This window comes from Dreissena polymorpha, chromosome 14 (assembly GCF_020536995.1).
Source record: "Dreissena polymorpha isolate Duluth1 chromosome 14, UMN_Dpol_1.0, whole genome shotgun sequence".
NCBI classification, from domain to species: domain Eukaryota; kingdom Metazoa; phylum Mollusca; class Bivalvia; order Myida; family Dreissenidae; genus Dreissena; species Dreissena polymorpha.
In genome coordinates, this window is record NC_068368.1 from 28331704 (window position 1) to 28342265 (window position 10562).

The 10562-nt window shown below is 33.8% G+C and overlaps 2 protein-coding genes across 2 annotated transcripts; one reads left to right on the forward strand and one right to left on the reverse strand.

The window, feature by feature from the left end:
* Positions 1–1826: 1826 nt before the first annotated feature.
* Positions 1827–5217, forward strand: LOC127857497 (uncharacterized). The gene is made up of 2 exons (XM_052393893.1): positions 1827–2156; positions 3253–5217. The coding sequence occupies exons 1-2, from the start codon at positions 1848–1850 to the stop codon at positions 4495–4497; spliced, it is 1554 nt and encodes a 517-aa protein (XP_052249853.1). The 5' UTR covers positions 1827–1847; the 3' UTR covers positions 4498–5217.
* A 156-nt stretch (positions 5218–5373) lies between these two features.
* Positions 5374–7953, reverse strand: LOC127857496 (uncharacterized). Its single transcript, XM_052393891.1, has 2 exons — positions 7292–7953; positions 5374–6961 (listed from the first exon to the last, which is right to left on the reverse strand). The coding sequence occupies exons 1-2, from the start codon at positions 7879–7881 to the stop codon at positions 5788–5790; spliced, it is 1764 nt and encodes a 587-aa protein (XP_052249851.1). The 5' UTR covers positions 7882–7953; the 3' UTR covers positions 5374–5787.
* Positions 7954–10562: the final 2609 nt, after the last annotated feature.

Genomic DNA, 10562 nt, shown 5'->3' on the forward strand with positions numbered 1-10562 from the left:
AAATACATGTGTGTAACCAGATAAACAAATTATAATAAGGCAATTATATTTATTCACGTTTGCATTTAATGTCTCAGTTCTCATTTAAAAGCATTTTTACAATATTTCGCGAAAGAATTTTGAATTTCATTGTTAGTATTTGTGACCAAAAGTTTAGATATATGAATACTAGGGCGGCTATAATATATTTTGTCGATATCCATATACAACTTTCTAATATTGAAATGTTGGTATTTGTATAAACGAAACTTTTGTAGAATAAATATTGTTTAAACGAACCATATGTAGATTATATATGAGAAATATACTCTGAAATAAAAACTCTCCAGCGGAGGGTCGAGTGGAAAATCTTAATAATAACTTGGACATAAATACAAAATCGCTTATATTGGACAATTAATTGACTGTCGACAATCTTAGACATTATATTTAATAAATAGAGTTTGAATAGTCACTGTATTGCAGGTGCGATACTGCCATTTGTCGCAAACGTCACATGTGATGCGCCATGCTGCAGCGAGGGAACAGCCTTCTTACAAAACAAACACGCGTCCTCCTCCATCACAAATTCACAATCACTAACGCTTACACTGTTTGTTATAATTTATTAACGATTAACACAAGTAACATCCAATATCATTCCAAATTTTACAGCACAATTATAGAACTAGTAACCTAAGTATAATATCGACAGCAAAATGATTTATGATACCAATGAACACAATAATAGCACTTTTATACGTTTTTGCAATAATTCCGTTAATAACTGCTAAATAACCGACAAAAAACAACAACAATGGAACATATCAAACAAATACTCATCATTTACACCTTTAATCAAACGTAATATTTAACAAACAAACCGACAATCGATGCAATTAAAAGCCGGCACAATTGAACAATTAAAACAATTACATACATTGGTAACAGTTTGTAAAACGATAATGGTTTACAATTAATTTCATTTAATCATCAATAATCAAAAGCAATACAAAGGAACAAACCGACAGCACAACATATAATTTCAAACAACTTTATTCAATCATACACCCGTTGTAAATAGGTTTAATAAAATATAGGGCCGAATAGTAAAATATAGGGCCGAATGAGCTTGGTCGATTTGGGGCCGAATAAGCTTGGGTCCGAAAGAGCCTGAAATTTCGGTCTGGGCCGAAAGAGCTTGGGTCCAAAAGAGCCTGCTACCATTGCAACTATTTTCTATTTAATTGAAAAGATCTTAAAAGGCATTACGAATTAATTGCCAGCAATGTAAGAACATAGTCGCTAACGAACTTTGTTTACACGTTTACACTATATGAATTATTTAATCCCAAATGCATCATGTTTTAAGAAATAAAACATTTCAAAGTCCAAGTCTCATAACTATGCACGAAGAAAACGGACCGGCACGAATTTTCACACTTCATCTGTATGGCATCTTTGTAGACTTACATGCCAAAAATCAGCTTAATATCAGATTGTCTACAAATGGAATAGCATTGGCACGTTGTGTTCGATACAGCGTTAACGGCGCTATAGGATCTGACCAATCGTACCCATCGAATATCTCCGGAATCCACCAACTCTAGATCAGCTGACGATTTATTGCTTAAATCTGCCGATGTATTACGAATGAATAGACGCGAGAGTTATCTTACGGAGGATTCCGGAGATAGTCGATGTATCAAGATTGGAATCCTCCATCATTCTATACATAAATGGTGACGTCACTACGTTATTAGCCAGTTCAATAACTGTTGTTACCGCCCCTGAAAATTACCCCCCTTTACTGCTCTTCGCTGAGGAGGTAATTCATCGATTTCCGGTGGTTAGCAAATTATTGCGCAATGGACGACTTATCGAATCTAGAACACAAATCAACCGAGAAGAAACGGAATTACTGCTGTATTTGCAGTAATTTTCGGGGAAAATTAGTAGATGGGAAACAAGTGAGATTGCATAGATTTCCAGCCGACGAAAAAGTGAGAAAATTATGGATCAAAAGACTGAAAACTGTCAGCACTGGCTTCGTTTTGAAGATCAAGAACGATCGGCTGTGTTCAGCACATTTTGTCGATGGGGTCTACAACAGCAAGAACCAAATTCCCAGTATCTTCATGGTGAACAACAAGCAGAAGATCTTTAAAACATCGGAGGTATGTGAATTCTTATTCGTCAAATTGTTTTTACTTTCAGTTTCAGTGACCAGACTGATGGTTAATAAGTTATTAAAGGGACTAAGTCTATAAAAAAAAATCATTCTATGAGAAACCTGCTTAATTTCAATAAATTATGTAATAATATGGAATTTTAAAAACAAAGATATGTTATGTTTGAAAAAAAATAGGGACTGTATGATTTTGTCAAATATTCATGAATTTATATGAAATTTGTAAAAAAAATAAACTTATTATACACATATTTGAATTTAAATTTAAATAAAAATTAAGAAGAACATGTGTCGAAAATGTGAAATAAGGTAGATGTTGTATTCTGAAATCGAAAACAACTGTACAGCCAAATTGGCCAGCATGTATATCATGCATGTACAATGTGAATCTAAATTTAGTTTTAACGGTTCATTTAAAATTCTTGCAGCGATATCGATTCATACGACACACGAACATTAACTAAAAAGACAAATGCTTTGGTAATTGTAGGAAAATATCTACGAAATATCTTCGTCGCAAACAGCTTGGGGCATTATTTAGTATTTGCTGCATTTTATGAAATTCTTCTTTAATGTATCATTTTTCTTGCATATTGTGTGTTATTATAACATATTTGCATCAATATTACAATTTAACACATATAAAATTTGTATAATCTCTCTTTAAATAGCTCTGTTTTGAATAACATTCATAATTTCTGAATCAAAATCTTAATCATTTAAAAAAAATGGTTTTGCTAGTTTAATACTCTTTTAAATGTTATTGCTTTTTTAAAAAGGGGGCAGACCAAAACGGTCACAAGTAAGATTGGCCGCATTGTGTATAAAACCGACACCAGTTACATGCTTTTTGCTTTTGCAAGTGTTTATAATAGATGGAACACTAGGATAACAAAATTTACAATGTATTTTTGTTCCGCTGAACTGTAAGCATTATGTGTTATCATTAAGTTCTGGTATAAATCACAAATGAACTAAAAATAATTTGACATTCAACACATTGAAGAAATAAAGATACATTAATATTGAATGCTTTTTTGAAATTCTAAGCATGAAATTAATTTTTTTACTTTTATTTTAAGGTTGAGGAAGAAAGTTACACAACAGAGGCATCTGCAATCCTGCAAGAAAACCAAGATAGCCGGGATAGTGATTGCTATGAAAACACTTCCCTGAACTCCTGTTTTGTATCAGAGCATGTGTCAGTTCAAATGCATGACTATATAACTAGTTCTGTGAAGGAAACATGTACTGTGACACAGACTCTACCAAAGCTTATACAAACTGATTGGATCATGTGTGACATGACTACACAGACAGATCTCACCTTATCATTGTTCCAAAAACTGACATGTGACACATCTTCACAGACTGATATGAATAACTGTAGTGTTGAAAAAGACATTGGGATTCAGTGCAACAAACCAGAATTGGTTGCTGAAGACATTGTAAGTGATGACATGTGTATGTTTTACACCGGCTTGCCCAACAAGGAAGTTTTCAATGCAATATTTAGCGAACTGGACGATGCAGAGGAAAGAACCAACCGATCAGGAAATGGGGAGAACAAGGGACGGCCTAGAACGCTTCGACTGGTGGATGAATTTTTGCTAGTTCTGATGCGCTTGAGACTTGGTTTGCTTTTAGAAGACTTGGCGTATAGATTTCGCATTTCAAAATCAACCTGCAGTAACATTAATAAGCAGTGGATCATGTATCTAAGTGTGAAATTGGCATCAATGATACCATGGATATCTAGAAGATTTATAAGAGAGAATATGCCAGCTAAATTTAAGAAGAAGTACCCAAACTGTAGAGTTATAATAGACTGTACAGAATTTTACACGCAAAATCCACAATCATTGGCTGCCAAAACGTTACTGTACTCACATTACAAATCACACATGACATGGAAGGCCTTAATAGGAATTAGTCCCACTGGTGTGATAACATTTGTATCAGATTTGTGGAGTGGTGGTATAAGTGACAAACAAATCACTATTAAAAGTGGTCTGCTGGAACTCTGTGAGGCTGGAGATGCAGTTATGGCGGACAAAGGATTCTTAATATCGGACTTGACAACCCCAAGGGGGCTACACCTAATAATTCCACCCATGAAATTTCAGCGCTTTAATCGCCGACAGGTGGAAGAAACAAGAAGAATCGCAAATCTTCGCATAGATGTGGAACGTGCCATGGAACGATTAAAGAATTTCCGCATACTTCAAGGGGTTATGCCGATTACTATGTCTAGACAAGCATCGCATATACTCAAGATATGTGCTGCCTTGTCAAATGTTCACCCTCCCTTGATACAGGATCACTAAATGAGAAATTCTGTAACGGCATGTGTAATAATTGGTTGTAAAATCATAAGTTTTATCAAATTAAAAAAAATGAATTAACCCTTTACCACTTTAATAGATACATATTTTGATGCATTTGTATTCCCTTAGAAAGTTACATTTAATTAAAGACCTTTCTTACTAGATTCAAGTCTTCATTTCCAACCCTTAGATACTGATGAGCAGCAAACAGCATAAAACCTGAATAGACTGCGAGTTACTCGCAGGCTGTTCTGGTATTTTGCTGTTTGCACATAGCGATTTTATCTTCGCTTCTGAGTGGGAAAGGGTTAAAGAAGTATTCTAATCATGCTTGTGATATTTCGCAACATTTCATTGTGTGTTTGAATATTTAACGCGCTATATTTGTTTTGTTAATTTTATTTGTTGTTGCTTGCATTGATATTCCCTTAGAAAGTTACATTTAATTAAAGACCTGTCTTACTAGATTCAAGTTTTCAAGTCTTCATTTCCAACCCTTAGATACTGATGAGCAGCAAAAAGCATAAAACCTGAACAGACTGCGAGTTACTTGTAGGCTGTTCTGGTATTTTGCTGTTTGCACATAGCGATTTTATCTTCGCTTCTGAGTGGGAAAGGGTTAAAGAAGTATTCTAATCATGCTTGTGATATTTCGCAACATTTCATTGTGTGTTTGAATATTTAAAGCGCTATATTTGTTTTGTAAATTTATTTGTTGTTGCTTGCATTGATAATGAATAAAGATACAAGTACCATTCTTTGGATATTTTGTGATTAGGCTCTAACAAAAAGTTATGTGTTTCAGGCAATTAAAGATATCTGTGCTAAGCTGGGATTTTTGTTATGAGTTTAACTTAAATTATTATAAGTGCTTTTATGGAATCCCACATTTCAAGACTAAACCTGGCAAAACCTGCGTTTAACACATACTTTTTTTATTTGGCCATCTGTGTATGCTATCAGGTTAAAACCCTATGATATAAAGATGAATGTTGGATTTCATGCAAGATAAAAGCACACATTAGGACATACCAACTTTTATTTCCAGCATTTAAAAACAAAATCTAAACAACAACACATTATGTGTTGAAAACATACATAGAAATCAGAATATATTTAATAAATGGACCTCAATATATTCAAATGACATATTAAGAATGAAGGATCAATTGTCTTATTTACTGTTTTTTATCAAATTCAACTCTTAGTGTCACAAGCAATATGAATTCAATGATTGAATCAATCCATTCACACAGTTTGATGAATCACATTATCAGTCGAAGAATCCATTCACACAAGTTCCTTTCCGCGTTTAATACGCTCTGTAAAGAATTCTGGAACAACATAGTGTTCGTAAAACAAATTCAACTTTGATGACATTTCTTTCCAGAAACTAGCATCAAATGGAATTCTTTCAACATAATGTCCTTTCAATGTCCAAACAAAGAAGTCACACCAATGTCGTCCAGTCAATGCCATCTGACCTTGGATTTGGTAATAGAAAGAATGTGTCTTTTTTAATGAAATCTTTCCTTTGAGCACAGAACAACAAAAGGATTTGTCTTGACAGGCCTCATAAACAGAAGCATTCCTATGTTTGTATGGACATTTAATTTCCAAAACACCACACCTGTCCTGGCACTTTTCACAACAGTCCACAACACCATCAGGACTTGTCCCTAAATGTGGGTGATCTACATTAATAACAAGTCCAGATCCAAAAACCTTCAATCCAGGATGTGATGTCTGAATGATATTCTGGTAAACTCGACGTGCTGCTGCTTCATGATTTCTCCCCCACCTTGTAGCTTCAGTATCAAATGAAGAATAGTTCATGATGTTTTTTATGATACTATCAGGTTTTGTATCCACTCTCTTCTTGCATACAGTCCCAAACATAGAACTTGTAATGCGCCCTATCCTAGCTTCCATCCATATGTCGTTCTTGCTTTGACCTTTTGTCATTTTTTCTAATCGTACACATTCCTCGCTTGTTATATGTAATGATGACATATGGTTTCGGAACGCTTCTTTACAGACTGGGTTCTCTATGCTTACACTGTCATGATACATATATGGAACTGTATGCAAATTTGGGAGTTTTAAATCCTCTGCTTGTTGCACAATTTCTTTTCCAGTCTCCATACTTAGCAGCAATGCTGCATTCGGGGCACAGCTCTTTAATTTAAGACATAGCGAATGAAGATTCAGTGGTTTTACACCGTCCATTGTACATGTATTCAGTTGTTTCTTGTGTTTAGGGTCACGTTCAGTAGTCTGTTCTTCATATTTAATTTTTTTGAAAGTAATGTTTTGCGACTTCTGAGGACTGAGTTTTCGTTTCCGAGGCCTATTCCACTTACATGGTTTTGAGGTTGATGCTCCTGTTCCATCTTTCCGTTTATCTGTAATGTCAACTAATGCATATAGCAGCGCTGCCACATGGTTGCATGATTCGCCCTCTCTGAAATGAAATTAAACATAATTTTTATTATCAATTTCTTACTTTTCTTGTCAAATGAAAAAATTAAATCATCACATGTAAACGTCAGTGGCCAGATAGTTGCATTTAAAACAATATATCTCAGGTTATATTAAAGTTTCAAATAAATATAGTTTGCATCTACATGTACATGTATGTTGTAACTTGTTTCATGAAACTTTTAACTGTTTCAAGCATTGTGTAACAAAGATATATTTTATTCAAACTACATGGGTATACATATGTTTTCGAATCTCAAATCTTAATGGATTTTACATGAATCTGATAGTCTTACTCTATCCTAGTTCTTACCCAGCAGTGCAGTTGCAGCCAGCAGAATGAACCATTCCTGACATCTTAGCCAGACAGACCCAAGCATCGTAATCTTTTTTCTTATTGTCTGTTGGAAGGGATGGTATAACCTTTGCTCTGACATAGCAATGTGAACACTCTGGGGTAATCTGGTGGTATCGTACACCGTGCACATGTCTGTCTTCGTAAAACACTGCAGCTTTCAATTGACGCTTGGCATTCCTATTTTCCTTGTCATGAGTCCTTGATTTGCTTAATACCAAATAGTTATACAAGTCCTCTTTACGAAAATTTGGAACTTTATCTAAATTCTCATCCCAGCATTCTTTTATTTCCGACGGTGTGGGTAATTTCTCTCCGAGCGGCGTTGTAAACAATTGACATTGACGAACATCATGATCTACGTTGTCCGAGATTTCAATCTCTTTTAGCGTCCTCTTTCCTAATTTCAAGAGCCCCCTGGCTCTTTTGATCAATTCAGGTCGATTTCCTGATACATTTTCGCCTCGATCTTTCAGATATAATCGTAATTCACGCACTGATAACCGTTCAAAAACTATGTCACACTCTACTTCATTGTTCGTCGCCATCTTGGAATTCTTTGCTAACCGGAAGTTGAATCAATTTAAGAACGACAACTCATCAGGGGAGGCTAATCACTTATTGAACTGGGCAATTGTCACCTCTATACTTAGACGCATCACGCACCTCCATTTGGAGGCATTTATGACTACGACACAAAGAAGTCCGCGGATGAATGAAGAATTTGCTTTATAAGTAAACTTTCATGTTATGATTTAAAAGTTAAGTATAGTTTTGTTCAGTCTTACGGTCTTATGTTAGTATCAATTAAAATTTTCGTAAGTTTTCAACAATTTCGCTCTTTATTCATTTTTTTAAACTGTACTTTCACTTTCGGTTGTATAACAACATGTATCCTTTATTGACGAAAGTTTGCAATGAAATAGCGTTTTCAAAACCGCTTAAAAAGTTTCAGAAGGTGTATCTGATGCATGTTATGAATAGACACAATGTCATAGCTATATTGCCGACTAGTATGGGAACAATTTGGTATTTCAAGTGGCTCCATTTGCATTGCAAGAGAAGTTCAAATTGACTTGTTCAGTTTGTTAAATTTTGACACCCTAATTATATATTTTTTTATAAGTGCTTGATAGATTTTTTTCTTTAAATAATTGAGATCAATGAAAATTTTAGTAAAAGCACAGCATTGATGTTCTATGATGGTCATTTTTTAGTGGAATAGTATGTTACAATAAAACAATTATAACTAGTGTATTAATGAATTTAGATTAGGTGTCATCTTTAAATGGGGTAGTAATTCATTATATGAGATTAGCACATTATATAGTTGAAAAATAAATAACACTTTAATGACTTACCATAGTAAAATAAAGTAGCATAGAATGTGTTGCAGGTCATAAAATGTGAAACTGAAATTGAAGAAGGTTTACAAATATTTTACACTGACAACACTGTTGGTTTTCCAAAAAAAAAATCCTTCCTATCTACCTGCCCTAGTTTTTTGGGGCAAATTTAAATATTATTAATATCATTGAGTTAAATTATTAAAATATCAATATGTTTTGATTACATTAGCTTATTTTATTATTAATAATAAATACTTTGCAAGGAAAGTCCAATTCTGTTTTAATTAGTCTTAAAGGGATCTTTTCACGCTTTGGTAAATTGACAAAATTGAAAAAAGTTGTTTCAGATTCGCAAATTTTCGTTTTAGTTATGATATTTGTGAGGAAACAGTAATACTGAACATTTACCATGGTCTAATTTAGCCATTATATGCATCTTTTGACGATTTTAAAACCTAAAAATTATAAAGCGTTGCAACGCGAAACGATTGAATAATTTGGAGAGTTCTGTTTTTGTCGTTAAATTTTGTGAAACTACGAAGATTTCTTATATAAGGTATAAAATACGTAAACTATGTGTACTCGGCGGAATAGCTCAGTAGGCTAAAGCGTTTTTTACTTCAGGACTCTGGCAGGACTCCAGGGGTCACAGGTTCGAAACCTGCTCCGGGCAATGTTCTTTTCCTTTTTTTAATTTTATTCTTGATTTTTTACTGGAGCTTTTACGATCCAATGTTTACAATTATCAATATAAAGCATTTAATGAATAAGTTAAAAAATGCCAAAATCTGTGAAAAGGCCCCTTTAATTAGGTACTAGTAAAATTGAAAATATCAGTGACATCCAAAACTTGGCTTATATGCATATGAATGCATATTTTCTTTGACAGTTACATAGTACCCTATTTAATTGGATTAAAAGCAACAAATAACTATAGTTCTACAACCCAGCCCAAGTTGACTCAAACTGAATTAATTCATCAATTGATCCTATTCAATTATATTAAAAACAACATGTGTAAGATTTTGAGAATATCTCATGTATTCCTCTAGTATTCCTCTAGTACACCAACATGCACGTCTTACTAATGATTTACATGCACTCCTTAAACAGTTTAACACAAATAATGAATGATTAATCCAAAGAAAACAACAAACAAGCTGCTTCATATAAAAAGTTAATTACATAAGATTACATAAGCAAAAAAATCATTTTGATAATAAATCAAGATTTTACTTCAACCAAACCATTATAAATTTATTGTGAGGAGGGGGGTAATGTAAGCACTAAAACTAAAATGGGGGAAATGTCTGGTGAGGGAACATCTTAGGGGGGGCGTCCGGAATTCCTGCTAAGGGCGACAGTGTTGTTAATGTGTCTTTAGAGGAAATAACTGAAGGAAAGTACTCATTGGTGTATGCCCATCCAGAAGCATTTCTGAGCATATCAATTGGAACAGCAATATTGAGTGCATTTGAAAGAGATATAACTGTTTCATGTATTGCTTTTGATGAAGCCCACAAATCATGGTCCTTTAATGGTAGCTTTCCTATTAGCGAATTTTATACTTATATTTTACTCTTCAATCTAGCTCTTTTGTCATAAAATGAGAAGTTTTATTATCCAACAGGTTTTGTGTTTGAACCTCACAAATTTTATAATACCAAAGTCCCATCATAAAATCATCATCACAATCAGTAGAAGCATTATCATATTCATCATCTTCATTGTTAGCAGCAGCATCATTGTGTTGTATTATCAGAATTCAATACAAATACAAACACAACCATTACAACTCTTACTACTACTACTACTAATTAATTAATTATCTACTACTACAACAAGAACAACAACTACGACTACTACTACTGATCTTACTT